At 39.9% G+C, this 25,691-nt stretch overlaps 1 protein-coding gene across 1 annotated transcript; it reads right to left on the bottom strand.

The window, feature by feature from the left end:
• Positions 1 to 7,082: 7,082 nt before the first annotated feature.
• LOC147140801 (activin receptor type-2B-like) lies at positions 7,083 to 24,233 on the bottom strand. The gene is made up of 11 exons (XM_086043728.1): positions 23,629 to 24,233; positions 20,211 to 20,427; positions 17,072 to 17,187; positions 16,013 to 16,164; positions 15,239 to 15,382; positions 15,017 to 15,160; positions 13,772 to 13,920; positions 13,585 to 13,699; positions 10,947 to 11,085; positions 10,728 to 10,858; positions 7,083 to 7,785 (listed from the first exon to the last, which is right to left on the bottom strand). Exons 1-11 carry the CDS (start codon positions 23,678 to 23,680, stop codon positions 7,591 to 7,593), a joined length of 1,554 nt encoding a protein of 517 aa, XP_085899854.1. The 5' UTR covers positions 23,681 to 24,233; the 3' UTR covers positions 7,083 to 7,590.
• Positions 24,234 to 25,691: the final 1,458 nt, after the last annotated feature.

Raw genomic sequence — 25,691 nt, 5'->3', positions numbered from 1 at the left:
TGTGATTATGAAAAAAAAAAAATGCCCTTAAAGGGATGGTTGGGCCGGGATGGCCATGTTTTCATTAACAAGTTCATGTTATATATTTTTTGATCAGGAAAATGAAAGGAGTTGTCATTTTTTATTTTATCAATAAGTTTGGGAGAAATTAGGACATAAGTGCCTCCATGAATAATGCCTCTTGTTAATGAGGAGAATGGCCGCGCACCCTACCGTTCTATCCTTGTTCGGTTGGAGTCACTGGAAGAACCGATTACAAACTCTCCGTTGGAAATCATTGTACTTTCATTGCTTATAACGTCCAAAAACGGTGATCAATTGGCACCAACATTTATGTGGACATCCCTACTAATGATCACTTCAACATATCAAAAGGATTAACCTCTCCTTGGTTGATTTATATGAGACTGAGCAAATGTGGAAGTGAGCAGAGCTACATAGATTTATGCTGGGATGAGCACACACTGCTTCTTTGCTTTAAAAAACAACAACACACTGCTTCTTTGCTGATCACGGTTAGGACGAGCGAGGTATTTAACACCAGTCAGGATATTTACGGAGACTGAAGTGGGAATGAGGAGACGTGCACATTTATTTGGATGAGGAATGGCCCCAGTTTTTCGACCGACAACCAGGGGCGGAGCCATGGGTGGGCCTGGGTGTGCACAGGCCCACCCAGATTGACAGACTGCCCACCCTGTGACATTCATGAAAAAATATATACTTTTACATTTTTAGTAAATGAGGAAATTATTTGTTTATTGAATATTAAGAATGGCATAATTGTGGTTGTCTAAGGAAGATCTGAATTTCATATTATTTGGTTTGTCATTTTATTTGAATATATTATGTGTCGGGACAGGAGGATTGTGCGAAGTGAGAGAAATATTCAGGCCCATCCCGATCTTTCCAGGCCCCCATTAGCCACATTCTGGCTCCGCCCCTGCCGACAACACGGCGTCCAATTTGGAACGTAAGAACCGAAATGGTGCGTTCCAATGCGGCCACACTCGGCTGTGGAGTTGAATGCGCACGTTCAAGACAGCCCCGGTGTTCGATGAGGTCGTACCTCATTCTGACGCCGCTTCACTCTCGCGGCTGCAAGCGGTGTCGGACACCGCACGCAACTGCTTGGGTGGCAACCCTGCGACATGAAGACGCAGGCTTATGATCACCTCCACATGCTGCGCGGACAGTAAGGAGCTCATGTTGTTGTTGTTGTTGTTTTAACGGCCTGAAGCTAGTTGTTGCTATTAGCTGTACCGTTATCCTACTGTTAGGAGGGGAGGGAGGGGGGTTGGGGGGATAAAGATCCATGCTTTCCCGATTGCTTGCCCGCTGCCAGTCGCCGTCTGCCTCCCGAGAGTTGACACGAGTTTAGCTTCGCTAAATGTCCGAAATATAAGCAGTCGGGGTTCGTGTGCGCATTCATGCTCTTGTCCGCTTCAGCCTGTGTAAGTGGAGACGCGATCGCCACGGTATTTTTGATTTTGTGGGGGTAATCATGAAGACATCACGTTTTATGTCAATAAATCCAAACTATTGTGCAGAACACTTTTATACTTTCACAGGTTGAAGTGGACAAGAGTAGTAATGTGCATTTGCATTTTGATGGCGATTGGTGGCCGTTTTAGACAACAGAACTGACAAAGCGAGCAATATTACCACACTTGCCTCCCTCCCGTGACGTAGACAGCTGAGACAGAAAAAATAACAAGCCCAGTCCCAAAATGGGGCGGGGCAATTTGTTGTAAATCTAATAACAAAAAAAAGCCCTTAAATCACTACAGAGTGTTCGGGCGGAACATTTTAGTACTGAAGTCATTTTTACATGCAAACCTTTTATATAAGTGCCAATGTTAAGCTCATCCAAGTGTCACTTTAAGATACCAATGCGAGAGAATGTAAGAACATGCTTCCTACATGGTTGTATTGTTTTTCTCTCAGACAAGTGACAAATATCGTTCAGCTCGCAATTAGGTGTAGGGTAAAAAGATATCAAATACTGTATAGTTTGAACTCGTCAAAAATCTATCAGTTCACACGGAGTGTTTCCAAAATTGATTTCGTGATTATAATTTTGTTATATAACAGTATCATTATAGTCATCAAATATGGATGTTTTTATCACGAATGGGACAAAACATTAATGTAGTTACGCATTGCTTTTTCCCTTACAGTACAGTATGTATTCTGAAGTTAATTTATTGATCATTTTTAACTGAGTGGGATAAAATATGATGTATCATCTTTGCTGCTGTAACACTGAAAATTTCCCCACCGTGGGATCAATAAAGGCCTTCTTATCTTATCTTATCTTATTTTATCATGTCGTTTTCTATCTGGTACAGTATCGATACACAAGTGTCACTTTTTACTTGGGGTGGGACAAGTTTCAATATTACAATGTATAATAAAGTAAAGTACAATGGCCATTCCACACAAATGTCAATCAGTTTTGTAGAAATGGCATGTATAGTAACTTTATAAAACTAAAGGAACATCTTTTGGAGCCACTCTTGCATCGGATCACAGTAGACTGTGCAAATGTACCTAGTCAAGTGTTGTGTGTGCATATTTCACAGTAAACAGTGAAGATGACAAAAACACGCAGCTCATCTGCATTTGTATTTTATTATTCATATACAAAAAGATGTCATCTACCTTTTTTTTTCTTTTCAATATTTCTAAGCATTTTCCAAGACAAATGTCATACATTTCAGCACGGGCTTTCTTTGCTTTCACACACATAATAATCATTATCATCATGAAAAAAAAAACATATACATACAGAAAATGAGCAATTTTTAATTAGAGTGGGCCAAGTCATTTTTGTTAAGAACAGTAATGAACAGAGAAAGCATAATTGTGTGTGACTATGTGTCAAAATCAAGATTAGTTCCAATTTTGATATTTAGGGGCAGCCCAGTATTGCACGGAGCATGTTTTTCAGGTTGGGTGCCAGTGCATCTGCATGTCAGTATAGTGAATGCTATTCGACATCTTTCATTAAATATTGATGCATGTTTTGATTTCCGTCCACTATTGCACTAAATCCTAAGTGGCGGCCAAATAAGAGTTGCCAAATGGAGTTGGCCCACTCTTGCTCTCAGTGGCTCATTTCATTGTTTCTGTCCTTTTTACAGATGATGCCAAGTTACAGAGGTACTGTGTGAGGTAAGTGGTCAGAAAAACTGGATTTTTTTTTTTTTTTTTTTCGGGGGCATTGGATGAAAGCACCTGGGTGGACCGGTAGGGGTGGGAGTGAGGGTCGTTGTTGCACACACAGCTGTGTGACCATCAGATGATATTCAAATGACTATTGCTGTGTTATATATATATATATTGCTGGACCCTCAGCTCATTCACACAACACATTGTGCACATAAATCATTCTGCCGTTATGAAAATACGAAAAAAACAAACAAAAAAAATCCCCCAGTTTTTTGTTTGTACATTTTTTTTTACCCCCTGAAACCAGAGAACACATGACAGGGCACTTTTTTCTTTTTACAAAAATCATAAGAATTAAAGTCACCATCGTTGCACAGCACCGCATGTCTAAACTATCACGTCTGAACGTCACATCGGCAGGTTATGAGTTTATTTAGAGGTAATACTGTAAAAAAAAAAAATGAATACGGGCAGAAAAAAAAAAAAAAACATGCGCACGTAAGCACGCACACACCTGACAACTGATAGCCACTGCCAGCCCGACAAAAAAATAAAGAAAATCAGTTACACATACAGTTAAGACCAATGTTTTGTTTTATATATATATATATATATATATATATACATACATATATATATATATATATATACATATACATATATATATACATACATATATATATACATATATATATATATATACATATATATATATATACATATATATATATATACACATATATATATATATATATATATATAGGTAAAAAAAATTCTTTACAAGAATATGTTCTGTGCAGGCCCACCATTGAAACATGGCATTCTAATTAATATTGTGTTGTGTTTCTGGAATATGAGTTAAGATGTAGAAATCCACCCATTTTTGTCCATCTCAGGGGACGCCCACTTTGCCACTTCCTGTCAACTGAATATGGCATCACAGTTGCTCAGGGTTCAGATAACGACCAGTCATGGCTCAGCTTCAGAAAACAGGTGAGTCGTGATTGGTCGTTACTTGAGCAACTGTAATGTTAATCTTTTATTGACAGACGTGACACGGCATGAGATGGCTGTTTAAACTATATTTCACAAACACTGTATTAATCAGAATGTCATGTTTAGACTAGTGAAGGTGCAGACAACATATTGCTATATATATATATATATATATATATATATATATTTATATATATATATATATATACACACACACACACGCACACACTTTTCCAATGTGTGTGTGTGTGTGTGTTACATGTAAATGTTCAAGATGTGACTACTGATGAGTACATGTTTTGTACATCCGGATCTCCAAAATACTGCGTGCTACTCAACAAATTTCTATTGATTTGGCTAAAGATTTCTGAAAATGTTCATTTTCAATTCATGAGAATTAATTAGGAAAAAAAATAATTGTGACAATGGGGTCATTTTCCGTTGTTTTTTTTTTTTTTTTAGGTTAGTTTCCGGAAACCTCTCACAGGAGTTTTGCCGAAGGAATTCTGGAAATACTCCGTTTGCCATGGTAATTATTGTTAGTTGATTGCTCAACAGTGTCCAACACTGCAGTATCGATACATAAATCATAGATATGGCTCCGTTTTAACTAGGGGTTGAAATATTGATATTGTGATGTTTCTATTAATTTGGCAGCGCTCATCTCAAGACCCAATCAAGCAATTTGAACACATTTCGCATATATCTGCTTTTCATCGGAAAGGAAAGATAAGTGCAAAATTGGTGTAATTATAACTTTTTTTTTTATCTTTGTCACCTTCCAATAATAATTTATTTAAATAAACAACAAAAAAATCAAACAATATTCAAGAGAATTTTTAGTTTGGGTCTTGAGATGCAAACATCAAGTGATTATCTCATCGATTGTAAATCAACTATAAATTACAACATTGGACCCGATTTCTGATAACCCGCGATGATAATTTGATCAAACTGAAAATTTCTGCAATTACTTCAACTTCTTCCAGTACGTAGAGACTTTTCCAGCTAAAAGAGACCCATTCAAAAGATACAAAAAACATATACTGTCTAAATATGGCAATCTTGGGCTTAACTATATATAGAAACCATTTTTAATACATATGTAGAATAGGGAATCCCTTTCCCCTCAAAAAAGAAAGAAAGAAAAAAGTGTCCAGAACGTCATCTATTTACAACAATCGGCATCTCTTTTAGATGTTTTTTTTTAATCTATTTTTTGAGTGGACAGTGTGACAACTGCTAGGGCTATGGTAAACAAAAACAAAACAAACAAAAAACAAAAACAAAACAAAAAAACTTCCCTTAAAAAAGTTACATTAAAATAATTTTACTTGGAAAAAAAAATAATAAAAAATCTTAAAAGACAAGGATGCCCATCCGACAACATTAAACCATCTGGACTAGAGTATTTTTCTTAAAAATAAAACACACAATCAAATACATCTTAAGAACACAAATAAGTCTGTGTACATGTAGAAAAAAAAAGCCTGAGGTACTTGTTCAGAAGATCTGAGGTCAGTCTCGGAGGAGAGGAAGCAGCTTGAGGGCTAGCCCCTTCATCATCATCATCATCATCATCATTTAACACACAAACACGCACGGACACGATAAACAACAACAACAACAGAACGTTAGCCTCGTGTCATGTCACCGATGGTTCTAGAGCACGCTAAGAATACAAATCCTTGAGAGTCCTGGAATAGTCAGAGCAGCATAAAAAACGGACATTCAAAAATGTATGGTACTCGTGTTCGTACGACAGCACGTTTGCGATGACGACTGCATGGCATTGCATCGGCGAGAGACGAAAAAAGGCAACCGTTTTGAGCTCTCCCGGCGTGATGTACGTGGAGGACTGAGGTATCTGGGGACAAACGGCTGACTTGAGCGGGTCCGTTCGACACGTCAAGAGAAAACACAGAAACAGACATGTTGCTTGTACTCAAGTATGGCGGCCTGTCAGCTGTTCTCACTTACAAACACACACACACAGCACAAAATGGTTCATACCCCGGTTGTTATGAATTTGTTGAAAGTGGAGCTCATAGCGGGAACGGACGTGATTTTTATGAGGTTGCCAATGTAAGCAATACATACAAGTCTTGGTTCAGTTCCCATTTTGACATATTGGGGCAGCTGGAGTAAATTCATGCCTGGGACATTTGTTATTATTATTGGTCTATGCACGTTGTGGCAAAAACGGTCTTTGTTTTTGAAAAACAAAATTAACATTTGGGACAACAATTTGGGTTTTGAGCCTAAAACAATAATTGGAAGTAGTACGGGTATTTGGTTGCGTTTTGGATAAATGAATTACCGGTATGCACATTTCTCATTTGACAGTTCTCAAAATATAAAAACAAAGTAAGAAAAAAATGGCTAACATTTCATGTAATTTCTTTGTGTAATGACTAAAATGTTCACTTTTTTGAAAATGTTGGCCAGGATATGACTCATTTTGTGCTTAACTGCATGATCATTCAATCACATCCACTCACACACATACACAGTTAAAAATCAAGAATGTGTAACATTGCAACTCCAGACAGCATTCGTCAATGCCCCTGGCACTGGCTAAAGGAGCAACTCTACAAATAAAAACAATGAGAATGAATAAAAATCCTCATTAAAATGGGGACCACGTCCATAATGACAGCTAGCTTGGCTCTCCCTCTCACGTAGGAGGACACACACAAAAAGAAGCCTATTGGATACCTGAGAGGTAGTTCCCCGCGGGACCACACGGTGTCCCTAAAATTTCCAACAAGTCCAGCACCCATTTCAGCTTGATAAAACCCACTGTGCTCCATATTTTTTATATATATATTTTTTTTATATATATATATATATATATATATATATATATATATATATATATATATATATATATATATATATATATATATATACACACACACACACACTGTATGTTTTTTTTTTCTTCAACTTTTCCTTTTCCATCAGGAGGGAGGCATTCACAGGTTTAAAAGTAGGGGAGCACACTTTGAAGAGTTTCTTTTAAAAATCAGAGAAGCGTCGACCCCTGAGGAAGATGAATCTATTTTGTTTCTAACAGTCTCAAAATCCTCCAGAGGCTATGGAGCTTAAAAGTTCATTTAACAGGGAAGGGGAGAACAGTAAAAAAAAATGTTTTAAAAAATGAGGTAATTAACAAAAAAAACAAAAAAAAAATACATGAGGTAATAACGACTTTTAGCGTTGCCTGTCGCATAGCTTATATACTACGTCCAAACTACAGCAGATGGATGTGTTAATACGATCCGACACCCCAGGAAAAAAAATACCAGTACTGGGGATAAAATAGCAGCTGCATGTTATTAAATATTCACCGAGATCCACTGAGTTTGGGTTTGAAAAAAATCAAATTAAAAAAAATGTCAGGAGCACTGCCCGTGTTCAGGTACTGGACTCTTTGGGAGGTAGGTCCTCGTTGGTGAGCGACGTGACGATGGAGACAGGGCCATCTGAGGTAGTGCTGCCGGTGGTCCTGGCGATCTGGCCGATGCGCTCCTCCACGCAGCCGGCCGACAGGCGGGCCTCGGCGTCGTGGTCCCAGCATTCCTCGATGGTCTCGCTCAACTGGCTCAGACCCTGTGTGGTAGGGCGGGCCGAACGCATTTAGAAAGCTACCCCCTCCATTTTCAACTAAACAGCACAGTTCATCTATGACATTTTTTTGCAGTTACACAGACGGGTCTGAATATTACTGTTCCTCTTCTGGTGAATTGATAGAGCTTGCAGTGTTCAAACATTTTGTCAGATGTATCAAAATTTGTCTGAATGACACGACAGTGCAATATTATGATGGATGATCTTGTGCCTAAAATTTCTATTTAAAATAAAACTTGTATTTCTTAACTTGTCATGGTGTGACAGCACTGGCCAATCAGAGACTGTACAGACAGAAGATGTGACCCAATAGTCATTTTTCGATGCACGCACACTCCCAGTTTACCGGTCCCGGTTGCTGCCGCACAGCCCTGTCACGCCAATAATTTTCTTGGCTGGGTTACTGAACTCCAGGTAGCAGCAAGAGTTCAAAAGAAGAAATTTGACACTCCTTGAGACAAATCAAGGGTAAACATATACTGTCTATAAGGGCTGCACAATATATTAAAAAAATAGCGATAATGGCCTTTGCAATATGCATATCGCAAATACATGCAATAATTTTCTAATGGAATTGTATGCTTTCTGAATTTGACCAGTCAGATGGAAACTTAAATTGACACCCAATAGTTGGACATTATCTAGTTGAGAATTACAATTAATTAGCTAAGAACACATTGAGATTGCTTATTATAAAAAAAAAAAAAAAAGTATTTCTTTCATTAGAAAAAAAAAGTATATATTTTTTTGGTACATGTAGGGGTGGGCGATATGACGATATTAGATCGTTAAGCGATTCAACGCGTTCACAATATCATAAAGCCGGAAGATCGTTTGATCGTCTACATGGCACATTCTATACAGTTTAGCTCGATGGCGGCGCAAAGCCGCTGACGAGTATACCCGACCAACCAATCACAGCGCGCACAGTGCACCGTACGTGACACTCCCCGCCTCCCTGTTTGTTTGTATACAGCGGGGAGCTATAGCGAAAAATCACCACGAAGCAGAGTTGGTCCCGAAAAGAAACTCCACGTCCACAGTGTCGATTTGGTTAGGCTTTTCCTCGGAGGAGAACGCACAAACCAGTTGTTTGCAAAGTTTGCAGAGTTTCGGTTCGGACGTCAGCGCCGACAGCCAAAGCAAACGGAGATCAGACTATTGGTAGCCGGAGGCAGCTGCTAGCTCCGAGCTAACGCAACCCACGGTAACACAGCCATTTAACAAGAGCACTCCATATGAAAGAAACAAGCAAGCAGTGTAAAGAAGTAACTGAGGCAGTGACTTTTTACTAGGGATGGGAATTTCAACTAATTTGCCCGCCGACTAGTCTCAAATTTTATTTGCGACTAGTCTATAAGGAAGAAAACTTGAATTTTAATACATATTGAATTCAAAGTTTAAAATGCAAATGTTGTGTGTATTTAAGGGCTATTTTAGCCCAAACATTCAGGACAGTTTGTTAATTTAAATTCTATTGATGTAACAACAACTGACTGAACAAAGGTGAACAATTGAAAGAGAAATACATTTCTGATACATATTCCAATGCAATGCATGGCATTTATTATGAATAATGTAATGAGTAATGGTACCGACTCCCAGTAACACTATTGACTTTATATTTTACTTTAATTTAATCCCTCTTGAAACGTGAAGCATAAAGTGGACATTTATGGCCATCGTAGTAATTCAGCCACGGCTCAGATGGATTGATCTTTTATGCACGGTGATGTCATCGTTAGTCTCCATGAAATGAGATAATAAAGCCTCGCCTCATAATTTCCCCCAAATACTGTATTTATTTCCACCTGCTACCTAATCACTTGACTGTATAAATGCCCCGACACGCTGGACCACATTTACTTCTGCAAACACAATGTCGGGTGTGACGTCGTCTCTTCTGCGCAGGCGGGCGGGCCACTTTGACAACGCATGTGTTCATACAGCAGACAAGACAGAGGTCACATTTTGGATATAATATGAACGCTTACACAAAAAAAACTGGATTTTTTTAGGGGGGGGGGGAGCAATTCTCTCTCTTGGTGCTCAGCATGTTTACAGAGGCGTGTGGAATAAGATGCGTGATACTTAATGCCGCATTTAACCGACTAGTAAAATACAAAACGTTTAATAAATCGTAGACGGTTAAACGACTAGTCACGCACATCCCTACTTGTTACCTTGATGAAGACATGATTCCCATTAAAACACTGGAAAACGAGGGCTTTAAAAGACTCTTCAAAGTACTAGACCTGCGTTACGAGCTGTGTTTTTATGTTTACATTGTAACCTTTTATGTTTACATTCACTGCACATCTTGATAAAAATTGTCACTATTCAAATTAAAACCTGTTCAGAAAGCTTAGATGACTTAAAATGTTTTTTTCTTTTAGTTTCATACACATTTTAAATATGTTTTATTTTGTTTAACATGAGGAAAATGGTCCAAAATGTGCAAATTAGTATTAAAAAAAACTATGTAAAAAAAGAATCGTGATAAAATCATGATCGTGATTTTATTTTTTAAAAATCGTGATCTGATATTTTTGCCAGATCGCTCACCCCTAGATACATGTTAAATATTGCATTGATATCGATGTCGCTATAGTGAATATCCGGAACATCCATATCGTACGTTTTTCCAATATCGTGCAGCCCTAATGTATCTAAATTATAATTGTACAAATTCTCACTTGCCATGCTCAAACCCGCTATATGATTATGTCCCAATAACTTCTGTTCTCTAAATTTAAAAAAAATAAATTCTCCGTGGACTTGGACTAAGTATGCTTGCTTGTGCATGACCTGGCAAATTACAACTTTTCTCAAAAAAGAAACGCTACTTTATTCTCTGTAAATGACTGTTTTCTACCTAAATCTACCTAACCTAATACCTTGTACCTAAAAAAAAAGATACTCACGGGATGTTTTAGCCAACAGTCTTTGATGACTGGACGCATTTTCTTGTGCACGACCACATCCTGCAGGTCCTCCAGGGTTGGATGCTGCCCTATTTCGTCCTCAAACGGCAGAAGGTATTCACCCACTGTACCTGAGAATGACGCAAGAACAGAAACATTGGGTCCCTTTTCTTATTAATCAACTGGGACAAACACAGGCTGCCTTGCAGGTGGACTCACCGTCCGTTTCGGTGCAGCGGGACACGAGTTCCCAAAGCACCAGACCCATGGCGTACATGTCGATCCTCAGGAAGGAGTCTCGCTGGAAGTTGATGGCTCCCTCCAGCACCTCAGGAGCCATGTAGCGTCGCGTACCCACCTGATGGTACCACCACGAGTTAGAGTTAGGCACAGATTTAATGTGGATGTTTTCCATTCAAAGGCTAGTTGACGGTAAGCGGTGGAAGGCAGATTGAATAACTCTTTCATTGTGTATGTGAGGCTGGCGGCACACAAGGTGGGCGTCTGCCACGTGGCAGATGCACCCAAATTGAAAAATGTTTTCTTCACTATGAGGTTTGGTTAGGTCAGCATGTGTATATTGAGACTTGTCTCCATGCCAATTGACACACACACAGCCTGTTCCTGGGTCGCTAAGTTCAATGCTGCAAAAGCAATTTCTAACTTTCGCTGACACTTTGCCAGCTGTTGGAGCCTAGACGACACGAAAATGATGTCTTCCAAGTTCAATGGGATAAAAAAAAGTGCAAAGTGAAAATTGGCAATTCAAAGAACGGACTGAAATATTCGCCTGTCTACCTCCAACCAACACAAGACCCATGTGCTTCATATGCCAGAAGACTATAGATGAGATGAATTCCCATTTTGAAATGTCATTATGAAATGAAGCATAGGGAATTTTGAAGAGAAATTTCTCATATATTCGGAGGTAACTAACAAAAAAACATTGAAATTGTCTGATCAAGCTACAAGATTCTTCTGTCCGACCCCAGAACAAAAAGCAACTGCTCACTTCGAGTGGTGTGTTATTTGCGCAAGATAGGGCTGGGCAACATATCGATATTCAACATATTAACGAACTCTGATCGGATTAAATACATTTTGTCCATGTAAACGTAGCCATTTTTCGTGACGAATTGAATTGTAATCTTCAGTCAGTAAGTCCATCAGTCCGTAAGTCAAGTCCGTAAGTCAGTCCGTCAGTCGGTCCCCCCAAAAAAGGTCAGAAAAACCGGCGTCGGACGCGGTTAGTGACGATTAGAATGATGGATGAAAACCCCCTTCCGTCATTTTAACATGGTGTCCCGTCATTCGTCAGCAAAACGGGCGCCCATCATCCGTCAGTCTCACGGAATGCCCATCTATGTTGATAAGTACCTGTGATTATTTCAAATATGGAGTAGGGCTGCCACAAACGATTATTTTGCTAGTCGATTAAACACTAACAGCAGTCGCGATTAGTCGACTAATCGGATAATATATAAACCGCGGCAAATCTCAGCGGCAAGCTGGTGCTCTTATAATAAGCCTCATTCGTTTACATCTTAAATTCTTTATGTACAAACTAATCAAGGAGACAAGACGATAGTACATTCAACTTGTATTAAACTTTGCAACTCAAGCCATCATTCCTGAAATGATGATAAATAAGGGAGCGACTTAAATTGATGGCGATACTCTGGCCTTAAAATCTTTAGCTGTAACTCTTTAGTGCGTTTTAAAATTGAACCAAAACTATACACTATGCAGAGTTGCCCTAATACAGTGAAATTATCTATGAATGCAAAAAGAAGTACTTGTATACATATTTCACTCTTCTTGGGCACCAAGACTTTTTTTTTTAACGGAAGGTATCGAAATCAGAGGAGTAAATTGGGAAAATGCTCTGTGCTAAAGAAAACTAAAAGAAACACTTGTATTGGTTTTTAATTTTGTGTTAATTTAAACTTTATCAAAAAGGTTTTGTTATTCTTTTCACTAGTATGCATAATTTAAAAGTAGTAAATTGATCTACACAATCAAAATGTGGTATGCGCCTGTAGCAAAAAAAAAGAAGACCTTTTTTTCCCACTATAAGATAGTATATTACAACAAACTTAATTATGGATTTTATTGTTATGTGATGCCGATGAGTGACACATATGTCGTTTTTGTGTTAAGTGCTGATATTTCCCAGTTCATGAACGCATCACTCCGTTCGCGACTGAGAGAAAGAAAGAGAGAGCAAGCGTGCACTTCCTGCTTCGATGTCCACCACAGCATAAACATAAACATAAACACAGAGTTTTGGATGTTAATCAACGCAGGTTTACTGAATAATGGCTACTTAATCCATAGAAGATGCTACGACGTGTTAGCGTACCAAATAGGAGCATTACATCAAACACACCGTAACGGTTGTATGCTAACTGCAGCTAGCTTCTAGACACAACGTTGCCTATGTCAGATATGAAGATATGGCATAAGCCATAACTTGCTTCCTTTTTTTAAATGATTGGGCATCCCCATCGTGTTGCCATGAAAGGCAGGTTTGCATTGTATTGAGTATATTTGGTGAAATGCGCCATAACTTTCAAACTCTGTTGCCAACACGAATTAGCCCTTACTGTGTAAGGCTTACACTACTTTACCCACAATGCTTCTGTTTACATCACCCGGATTACCACCACTGCGCATGTGCGTTGCAATAGGAAAACAGCCAGCGGAAGAGCGAGACGCGGCAGTCTCGAGAGAAAAATAATGTGCCAAATGAATATATCAATAAACGACGCGTCGACGATTTTGATTGTCAACGTCGTCGTGATTAGTCGACTAATCATGGCAGCCCTAATATGGAGTGGAGGTCTGGTTCTGTTACCTGCCCATGAGTGTCGCCTGGAGGTTTCCCTGGTTCAAACCGTACAGCGAGCCCGAAGTCTCCGATGACTGCGGTCAGGTCATTTCGGAGCATAACATTCTTACTCTTGAAATCCCTGAAGAGAAAGAAAAGACCATTAGCTGACCCATTACAACACATCATCTTAGCCGTTGTCTTTTGCGCCTACCTATGCGCGATGGTGGGTTTGGGCTCTTCTCCCTTGTTGCTGGGAATGTCCTCGTGGAGGTAGGCTAAGCCGCGGGACATAGTTTCGGCTATGAGGCACAGCTCCGCCCAGGTCACAGTGTTGCCCTTGAGGTGGTCAGTCAGTGAACCCTGAAACAAAACACCAAAAGTGTTAAAGACACGACAAGACTTCGTGATAGTCGGCCGAAGTTTGCAGTCGGAATCGCTAACGGACGCTCCGGATTAGAGCCGAAATGGGCAAGACGAGATCGGTCTAACAAAAACGAGTTTAACGTTTTTTTTCCCCGTACAAATATTGTTATATGGCGTACACAATTTGAAATGATCAAAAAAATGTATAAAATACGGGGAAAACATACAAGTTGACAGGTATGGTTACAAAAAATTTAAATTAGATTCTAACCTGCTGCAAATGTCCATTTTGTTGGTCCAGAACACAACCCCCCCGACCCCCAAAATCACTCTTTTTTTCCTTTTAATATTTGATACTTTTGATATTTTCCCCACAACATCAGTTTGATAGATTTACACAAAATTTGGTGGACATGTTGAGCACAACAGGAAACACAATAAATGTTTCAAGCAACCAGGCCCAAAATCAAACAAGAAGTTGGCCATTTTGGTTAGAGGCAGCCGTTTTGGTTGATTTCAAGGGCTTGTACTTTGACAAACTCCTATTAGGGATTTTGCCCAAATGAATCCCAATCAGAAGCAGGTATCCTTAAATAGAACGCCAAATGGCAAAGCTTTTTAGCCTATGCCATCAATGTGGAGTCAAAGTTTGATGATCATCTCTAAGATTCTCCTTGAAATACTGGGAGTTTCAAACAGCATCATGAAATTTCATAGGTATGTTTATCATGAGTAGACCCACAACAAAGTCTTAAAGAACCAATTTAAAACAAAGTCGGCCATTTTTGGTTGGCGGCAGCAATTTGGGTTGCATTATAAACGTTTGAGGATTCCACCCAATGATTAGCCATGTATTACCTTTAGACATACAATAAGTAGTTCGTTGGTAATTAAAGATCAGTATTATGGCTCAATAAAAGGCAAGAAAACAATTTGTAATATATCCTGGCCACCATCTAATAAAACTGCGGTCTTAATAAAAACAGCAATGCCCTTTTGCGGAGGCCCCGGCCAATATTGCAAAACACACAGAAGGTCGGGTCAGGCCAGCATATAGGCGCCTATAGCAGACAAAAAGACTATAAATTCTCACCCGCTCGTGGAACTCTGTTATGAGCCAGAGTTCTGTCTCCAGGTTGTTGCCGTGCTTCTCAGCGGCAATATAGCGCAGGATATTCTCGTGCCGTATGCCCGGTGTCAGGAAGATGTCCCGCTCATTTTGCCATGACTGCTTATCCTGTGAATCGAGGGATGTCAACATTTAGACCCTACTCGGGTGAAAATCTGAGTATAAGGTGCAAGAGCGTTGACCCACCTGTACAGGGAAGATCTTGACTGCGACGTATTCGCTCATGAACTGGGCTTTCCAAACACAACCAAAGCGTCCCCTAGCTTTGATTTCCAGCAGCTGCAGGGGTTTCAGGCCCACCAGGGGCGATGGAGGGGTGGGTCCAGGGTCCTGACCCACAAACAAACAAATTTATTAAAAAATGATCAGTGATACTTTATTTAGCGTATCAGAAGTCAAGTACTGTAATCCATCATTTATCCTATCATATCATATCATATATGTATATAAAATATATATAAAAGGCGGGCCCTGGCCCGTTGAGTTAAGCGGCACTCAGTGAACTCGGATTTAGAGTTGGCTGGCTGTTAACTGATCAACAACATCATATTTACTTTGTTCTTTTTTTTTTTTTTTAAAGCTGATTTCCGATCACGTGACAGCAGCCATTCGAAAATAATGTGTAATGTGTAAGATTATATATACAGATATGTACGGGCAAATTACAACTTTTGTAAGATTCAGTACACCCCCGGGGGTTGACAGGAATGATAATTGTGATATTAAATTTTAATATGGTTTCATCACTATTCTGTACGCATCTTTATACGTCCTGTTGCCACGCAGACGATTTATTTCCACATGGTCACAGATTATAATTGAATGCACTCAATCCTCCCGATTTTCTAGAATGCTTGTCAGGTGGAAATGAGTAACAATGTGGCTTTCATTACCTGCATACGTCTCTCTTGCTACAGAGTGCACCACCATAAATATAATGGAATTTGTCAACCGTCTCACCTCGCTCAGGTCCACATGGCCGTAAGGTGGTTTGCGGTGACGGTACATCCACAGGGCCAAGATGATTGCCAATGAGAGCACGCAGAGCGGCAGCAGGGAGTAGACAAGCACATTCAGCATGGACGGCACTCGGGGCGGAGGCCGGATTTTGACTGTGCGGGAAGAAACACGATTGATGATTAAAAACACTACAAATGACAGAACTCATCAGTATTGCATTAGGGATGAAATGCTTTACCGCAAACAAGTGCCAACCTTTCAAATTACAGTTACTGCTATTAGCTTACTGCTGTGAGCATCTCCAAGCAGTTGTCTTGTGGCTTCTACGATCTTGCGTGCAAACCAACTTTTAATCATTCCTGAAATGTTTTAATGAATCAAATGCAACTTGAAGTCTAACTAGTTTATTGTATTTAGAAATTCACATAAAAACATTATACCAGTACTCATTTGTCTGTTCTTCTTCAGAAATCCATTTCAAATTTCCAGATCCAAATCTTCTTTCGGGGCCCGTTTTTTTGGGGGGGTCACCCAAAGTATATATATATATATATATATATATATATATATATATTTTTTTTTTATATAGTTTACCTTTCATGTAATATTTTTGTATATACTATATATATTTTCTGTTTTTCCTATTCCCTATTTCTTGCTTGAAATATTTGAAGAAGACATAAATAGGAAATGATACAATGGCAAAAACTTAAAATATCTGTAAAATGTGAAATGATATCTGACAGTGAAACAACTTCAAATTTGTACCTTGATGATTGTGTGTGTGTGTGGGTGTGTGTGTGTGTGTGTGGGGGTGTGTGTGTGTGTGTGTGTGTGTGTGTATGTCAGGAATTCGCTAATGGTAACATTAGCGAATTTCTGACATACATTTCTAACATAGCTAACTATGCTTGTGATGTGAACTTGTGATGACTTTCAATGTTTCCTATGTGGCACGTCAACTGCAACACATCATCCCAAGAGCAAGAACTTGTGTGTGTATATAAAATGTCCTTCCTGCTAATGTGAGAGCTATTTTTCTCTGGGTTTGCCCCTCACCTCGGTTGCCAATGCCTATCAAGTCGGGGAGGTGGGTGAAGCGCTCATTGCAGTAGTTTCCCTCGCAGCAGCAGAAGAAGACCTGAGGGTTCTCGTCCATGGAGACGCACTCTTGCCTGAACCCACAGGATGGCACACACACACACACACACGCGCACGCACGCACGCACGCACATCACACACACTTGTGTTAGTGGTTCAGAAGAGTACCGCAGCTATTTTTATGGCGGTGAATGTACGCTGGAGAAAGACGTGAAATATATTTGTTCCATGAAGTGTCATTAACGTTGAACAGCTTTTTGTGAAGAAAAAAAATTTGGTTTGGATTGTCACAACTGGTGTGCATTTTGAATCAGTCGTTTTGAAAAGAAAAAGCACCGAGTGTTATATGTACTGCAATGTTAGCTTCTCTTGCTGGATAATCTCAGCAATTCAAGGCTCAAAATAACTAATTCTTTGAGGGTCAATTTTGTCAATCACTTACTTCTTTTGAGGAGCACCTTTTTAATTTTGAGGAGTATTTTTTACCAAATAACAGGGACCTGAAATAAGGGTTTCATTAACCCATTAAAGTCAGGAATGCACAAGCGTGTTTCTACCTCTAAAGCCGGGAGCGCTGTTGCGTGGTTCTCCCTTTAAAGCCGGGAGCGCGTATGCGTCATGTTCTTTTTTTAAATCCAATTTTCAGTCTCTTAGCCAATGAAATGCATCAGAATATCCTGTACATGTGACAGTGTTGTGAGTCGTAGCAGGATACCCCAAATTTTTTCGAAGAGTAATGGCGGCAGAGTCGATCGCAGGAGCTCTGATATAAGTCACAGCAGTGATATAGATGAGGCGCTTGCGGACTTTAAAGCGTGAAACCAGCCAAATGTGATGTATGGTTAAGATATTTGTTCGTAGAAAATGACCATTTCAATGTCTTTCTAAGCGAATACAGCATGGTAATTACCACTCGATTTTCTTAAAATTAAAAACTGTGCTTCACTTGCATCTTCGATTGAAACAGTAAAGGTTAATAAACTTGGGCCTGTGTTTAAGACATGTCTAAACTCTCAAATTATTTTGGAATTATGATTCTATCTGCTACAGGGGCTGAGATATTAATTATTTGTAGGTGTTGAATTTCTGGGAAAATGTCAGGTTTTCAAGGGTGACTCCAAAGACGACCGTAGGTTTTAGAGAGAGCTCTCACGAGGGGCATCAGGCTTTAATGGGTTAAACACTAAAAATACGAGAACAAACGGGGGAGTTGTAGTGCTGCAGCTATCGAATATTTTAGTATGTGAGTATCCTACTGAACATTTTATAGAATAATCGATTATTTGAATAATAAATCAAATATATTTTTCCTTTGTTAAAGAGTAATTATGGATACAAAATCAAAAATAATACATTTCCAACAATTGGTTGAAATACATTAAAGGCCGACTGTACAATCAAGAATTCAATTTTCCTAAATTCACATTGTGCATAGCAGCAAACTATTTTCTAGTCTAGAAACATTTTCCATGGGGCAAATTTAAACACAAATCCAACATGTATTTCAGTTTAAATTTAGCATTTCTTGTATCAAAAACATAAGGTAGCAGTTTAAAAAAAACAATCTCTCAAATCAATCAAATAAACATACAATACAATTAGAATAAACTATTTAACATGCAAATGCTTCACAAAGATATGAAAATGTTTTAAAATAGACCCAGTCATTGATATGGAAACTAATATGGTCCGCCAATGTTCCGTAAAATATGGTATTCACTCATGCCTCAAAATGTGCAAGGTTTAGGACATACTTTTGAACTCTCCATCAATCAGCTAACCAATCAACCACAACTTTAGATATGCTGAGGATAGATGGGCTATCAACACGCCCATTCAACATCAGCCTAACAACATCATACTTTCTTCTATGGTTACAAATTCCATCATTCACTTGTGCCTCAAAATCTGCAAAATACGATAGCTGCAAGCTACTGAGCATTATTTTGCACGCACGTGCAGTAAATCTCAGCGTACGTAAATATCCACCTGTGTCTAATTGAGACCTGACCCCAATATTTTCAAAACCAGATTATGAAAACAGCTTTCATGTCACCTCAGCATGTTCTCCCTCTCTCACAGCGTACATTATGCAACACTGAATTATTTAAAGCTCGCATATTCTATGTACAGTGTGTCCTTATATTGTTGCGTGCATCGTGGGTATTTACTTTGGACACTGACCAACGGACAAAACTGCTAATCACATGAATGCACAGTCATGCGGTCCAAAACTCCAATCCCGCAGGTGACGGTAATGTGCATTTAAAAGGGGTTGAACACGGGGCCAGCGGATTCAGTTGGTCACTGCCCCACTCTGGACTGAAGACAACCAAAAATGTGCCACTGCATGAAAACTAGTTACCGTGTTTTCTTGGAAAGTGGTTTGAATACTCAACCGCTGAGAGATCAGCCATCTATGCCATTGGAAAATATTTTCTTCATTGCCCCTTTAACACAGGCTTTCCTCAAAATTCAGAAGCCCACACTGGCCATCAAAGCCAGCTTTCTTCTTGCTTTGTACCAGCTGGCTGTCCTATGCATAAGGTACAGGTAGAGGGCAGTTGAAGTCAGCCCAGAATTTTTCCAGCTTCCAGAGTGTATTAGCAGAATTTCAACTCTCCCCTCGATATTTGAGGAGCATTGTGAAAGGGGCTTATGACTGGCTTCCATTTGCCAAATTTGATCCAGAATCTGCAGGGCTTCAAAATAAGGGGGCGAAACAAGTGTCTGGTGTCAAACTTCAAACACCTCAGTCCCAGCTTTCTGATATTCCATTTCAAAAAGCTGCAGGTCCCACACTCTTTTATGTCTCCAATACTGCCGCAGCAGGTGAAAAACTCACAGGTCGAACTCAATTGCCCATGATACGTAGAGCAGCGATACCGGGGTATAATGTGTCTTTGATGAGCAGTGTGAAAGGTGTTTATGGTTGGCTGGTAGTTGCCAATTTTGGCAGAAAGATCAAGAACCTGCTGGCCTTTTTGACCTTAAAAACCAATTGGCATAGCAAAGCCTCTGGGGAGAAGTGAGCATCAGGTGGTAGAAGCTCACACCTCGGTTCCATCTTTCACACTGCTTCCGTCCACTGGCTTACCTGTCATAACAGTTGAAATCGTCCAGCCAGCAGCCTTTCTTCACCAGCTTGATGGTCCCTGAGGAGTTGAGCCAAGATGCGTAGCAGTGCAGTCTTTTGTCCTTGTCTTTGTCCTTGTCGTCGCAGCGCTCAAAGCCGCTCTGGTTGGTCTTCTCAGCGCGCCAGTTGTCATTGTAGAACACGCACTCACGCGTCTCCGCCTCGCCCACGCTGTTCCCTGCGAAGGTACCAGACCAGACAGCAATCAATCCCACAAAACATAAAAGATGGAGAGACGGACGGCGTGGGGAACATCCGAGAGCTAGCGCCCTGGAGCGCTGCCAACTTCAGGAGTTCCTCGGGGCTCGGGAAGTCGCTGCCAAATAATCCACCATGCTTAAAAGATCTCTTTAGACTTTTAATTAGCCGTGGAATCAAACATAATAGCAACAAGCCAGATGCTTCTAGAGATAAACATGGACCAAGGGATTACACCTTCAAGTACACATTTCACTGTACATCCTATGCGCACCACCCGCATTAATGACGCTACGTTTACACAATGACAAGTTTGGGAAAGAAAATGTTCCTACATACAAATGCCAAGCTTTGTCGTGACTCTCTCTCAAGTCTGTTGTAAAAACACTGGCTCTAAACAAATACTCAATTATTAAAATAGTTGTCTTGTAACTTGGTAATTGATTAGGTGTAGATCAATCATTTATTTTGACACCTCTGCAAAACACTTCATGATGAGGCTATTTCTACAAAAAGACCACTTGGTTTTCTTTGCATTTTTTAAAGTACAAATGACAGCTGGCAAAAGAAAAAAAAAACACACAATACTTTTCAATGGGGTCAAGCATAGGCGGATTTTTGCTATTTACAGTCCGGCCTGGTCCCTATTCACGTGAATATCAGGGGTCAACTGTAAATATATGATTTTTATGGTGATATGTAAACGTGTACTGCACTTCTTAAATCACTATTTCAACTTAACATATAGATGGATAAATACATAAAACATACATGTATGAAATTAAAGCTTACCCGATCTCCATTTAGTAACATCACACACACCACCCAGTAAGAAAGTGAGATAAAGCCTACTTATGACATAATAAAGAAGGCCTGACCACTTGCCGGCGTCTCATTATTAAACATTTTTCGTCTGTCTTTTGGTTCGAAACAAACGGCCGAATTCATCCTTAATATCTGACTGATTGACAACTTTGCACGGATGCGTTTGTATTTGTCGTGGCTCAAGGAGCTGCACGCTCACATCTGTGTGTGTGTGCTCAAACTTCGAACACACGTAAATCGATGTCAAAGGCGGCGCGCACCGACACCATGACAGACACTTCGGCCCAATCCTAATACGCACACTTGCACCCTTGTGCACCTCATTTGCACGTTCCCACACGAGTGTGTAGAGTGTCCCAATTCTGCAAAGTGCTCTGCCCCCTTTGCGCCCTTGTTCCGCACTTCAGATGAGCCTGCATCCATGGCCCCTAAACCGAAACATATTACCCACAATTCAATGCGGATTTGACCAAAATAACAGGAAACTGACGACATTCGGTGGAATTCCTGTACCAAAAAGATGTCTCTTCAAGTGTAAATATCAGATTATTACAAAGTTTATCATATGTCAATGTGTAATTTCAATTTATGTTTTAAAGTCACAGTTTACCCGATACCGTTTACTTACATATTTTATCCTAGTTTAGCTGCTGTACTTAGCAACTTTCTGCACATGTGCCGCATGTCGTGCAGAAGCTGTAAATAGTCCAAATAATGGAGCCATAGCTCCCATCGACTGGAAGACCGAGCCCGAGGTTTACTTTACTACTACTTTACTAAATTTTAATATAATTTTAAACAAAGAAATTGCCAACTACAACCCATGCCGCCATGCCCGCTAATACAAGGGCATGAGTCAATGACGGCACACGAAGTGTCCCAATCCTGCAATTTTTGTGTGCACTTCAGCGAAGACCGTAGGGTGTGGATATTGGGATTAGGCCTTCCTTACAAACGCGCTCTCACAAAATAGACAACACACGTACAGGGTGAGTTTTTTTCCCCACATGCGGGAAGTTTTAACCATGAAAGGTGAATAGGGTCAAGCATGCTGTAGCTCCAGCTTAACGTTTGGTGAATCCCCCTCACTCCTCTGCTGTCAGCAAAGTTATGACCATTTAAACCACAGCCTTTGCGATTACGAAATTGCATTTTCTCAAATCGCGATTATACTATTATATATATTCATTTTTAATGTTTAACAATAATACACATTTAACTAGTTTAAAAACACAGAATTATATGGGTTCAATTATATTGGTTCAATATTTTTCCCAAAAAAGGGGCACGTAAAATCACGTCAAGTCAGAATAGCTTTGTTATCATATAAAACACATAAAGAAATAGAACCTGCCTCTTTAAATCCTTTCCCGTAGGACACTGCTCCTCCCCCAGTGTAGCCTCCCACACTCACACCCACCCCCCCACACACACACAAACACAAACACACGCGCGCACACACACACGCGTTTCGATGTCCGGCAGCAAACAACGGACTTCAATACTTAGAAATATTATGTTTAAAGAAGGGAAGATTAAAAAAAAAAAACACTACGGGAAGATACTCCATCCAACCATATTGGTGGTCACGTGATGCGGGAGGACTTTTACTACAATATCCCCCCTCGCTCCCTCCTGTCACTTAGGGAGGCTTTAACGCACAACATCATGGATTCTGGAGGAAGCGGCTTACTATTACATTAATCTACAACCATACTGTATAAGAAGGAAAATGGCTCTGTGGCACACAGACACATACAAAAACAGACAGGCGCATATATTTAAGGGGGAGGGGGCAGCTGTTTAGACATTTTATTGTTATTCTAAACTGGAAGAGGGGGGTGAAGGGGGCTTGAGGGGAGGCCGTGTGTTCCAAAATAATGAAGAAGGTCAGAGAGCAAGCCCACGTTGTGGAGTCACATTATTGAAAGCTGTGGGGGGAGGAAAAACTAACCCCCCTTGTGCAATTTCACTTTGTTGTCAATCTATTGTCTGTTCGAATTTATCGATTTAAAAATTGTGCTTTTTTTAACGCTGTTTCTCTTTCTTGTTGTTATTGGGTACGAGTGGTATGGCGCATCTAAGGTTTCAGGATGCTGGTGCAGCTGCTGCTTTCTATTCCTGCCCTGCGCTCACAAAAGGAATCGAACGCAACAGTTTTAGCACGTAGCACCTTTTGTGACAAACCACACTTTCTGGAATAAAAAAAAAATACACTCTCAACCTAAACATTTGACACACATAAAAAACAAGCAACACACTTAAAAAATAAACAAATGTGTGGATAAAAGTTTAAATAAACAAATGAATAGGTGACAATGGCTATGGTGGAAGCTAGCCCCTAGCGGCCGCTTACCTGCACATAAAGTTCCCAGCAGAAGTGAACAAGTCAGCCACGAGAAAGACATGTTCCGTCTTTAAAAAGCACCACCACGGAGGTCCGCCGCTTTGGTTCCGTCCCGCACATCCACCCCTCGGCCCCGGCGGAGTCTAACTAACCGCAGGCCCCCCTCCAAGCTAAAGCCTTCCGCGGCTCGTAAGCGCCGCCGCCGCCGCCGCCACCACCACCACCAACCACCACCACCACAACCACCACCACGACCAAGAAGAAAAGGCGGAGGGGGCAGATTAGTCGGGCCGCCCGCTGGCTCGTTTAGTATCGCATGGCTTCGGAAAAAAGAACGCGGAAGGAGAAACGCGCGTTGATCGTTCTTTCTGGTGGCGAATAAGCGTGAACAGCGGTGCGGTTGGCGGCACAGCGTCGCGAGGTCGCCCGGGGTTTACGTGCATGTGTGATGTGTGTCCAAAATGGCTTCGAAATGGGGAGTAGGGGGCTGCGAGCTGGGAAAACCCGGATGTGTAAACACAAAGGGGGAATCAGGCAGCCACAGCCGAAGTGACCTCAACGCAACTCTGCTAAATTCGCCTACAAGCGCTGCTGTTTCACACCCTAAATAAGCGACTTGCATTTTTTCTTCGAAGAGGCATTGTATATTCCGAAGACAACCAAGGGGAATGTGGAAGCCCCCCAAAAATTAACGTTTTTTTTAAACACATAATTCTCGCACGTTGTCCTCGGATTACTGGGGCTAAAATTGCGTAATTTCCTTTGAGTTTCTTTCTTTCTTTTTTTAATTCGTAACGTAAATATTATTTAAATCTATTTTGAACACAAGCAAAGATATACATTTATAATATAATGTAAAAAAAAATAAGCGATTTGCAGAACTGCACATTATTAATCCAAGACAGCATCAATATTAAATTTTACATAATATACAGATAATGGATGGATGAGTTTAATGTATTGATACTGTCTCTTGCAAAAACAATACATCACTATTACAACATTTCACCAATTTCTCATCATTTATAATAACATTTAGCAAATTGCGGTGTATGATGTCGCGATTAAATGAATTTACCCGATACATCAAGATATACAAAACGTAATTCAGTGACGTGCGGTGAGATTCATGACTGGTGAGGCACTGACCCCTGAGGAGTAAGACATAAAACTGAATCCAAAATAGAAAATTAGCCAGTTTTTACCTGAATTGAAACATTTCTTTTTTTAAAACTTAATTATGCTTCAATCAATTCCACACTGTTGAACAATTTCATGTTAAAAAAGACCATTGTGCAATTTCACTTTGTTGTCCATCAATGTTATACTTAATGAAATTGAAAACTAATAAAGTAACTACAACTGAAATTATTAAAAAAAACACATTTATGACAGCGAAATGAAAGCTAGCTGAAACTACATCTTATGTTTATAAAACCACAGTAACTAAAACTAACTATAAAGTGAAACTTTCTCATTTTCGTCTTTGTCAATTAATATCATAAATGAGCTTTCAGGGTTCATTTTAAGTGTATTTGTTTTATTGCTCTACGTCCTTCCATCCAGAAGAAGGAAGGTCAAGCGGTCGTTTGAGAATTGTTGTTTACTTTATTTTATTACACAATACTTTGCGATCTTTTCTTTTAACGCGACAAAAGTCAAATGCCCTATATATTAAAAAACAATTAAATAAAGAAAAAGAAAATTAAAACTAATGGATGGCAGGGCTCCACACCAACTTTTTTTTTTACTTGAAGCACAGTGGCCCCTAACAGTTACCTGACATTTTAGGGGCGCATGGAGAACATCTAGGGTTGCACACTGTAAAACATTGACACAATTTTTTACTGTATTATGCTTGAGCAGGGGTTTGTCAGCAACAAAAAATATTTAACAATAATTGGGATAAAGAATCTACAAATTGCGGTCATATGTGTGAGTAGATGAACATTTTACTGCACTGAACTTGCACTGTTGTCAAATTTTAGGGACAAGATGGCACCATTTAGGGACAATCTGGGGCCCTGGATGGATAAAATGTTAGAGACCCTGTAAGCCATACTTTGCCCACC

Source organism: Filicampus tigris, chromosome 10 (assembly GCF_054856515.1).
Source record: "Filicampus tigris isolate MCC_2025a chromosome 10, RoL_Ftig_1.0, whole genome shotgun sequence".
In the NCBI taxonomy this organism is placed as follows: Eukaryota; Metazoa; Chordata; class Actinopteri; order Syngnathiformes; family Syngnathidae; genus Filicampus; species Filicampus tigris.
Note: the sequence above shows the minus strand (reverse complement) of the source record. Positions and strands in the feature narration are given on the sequence as shown.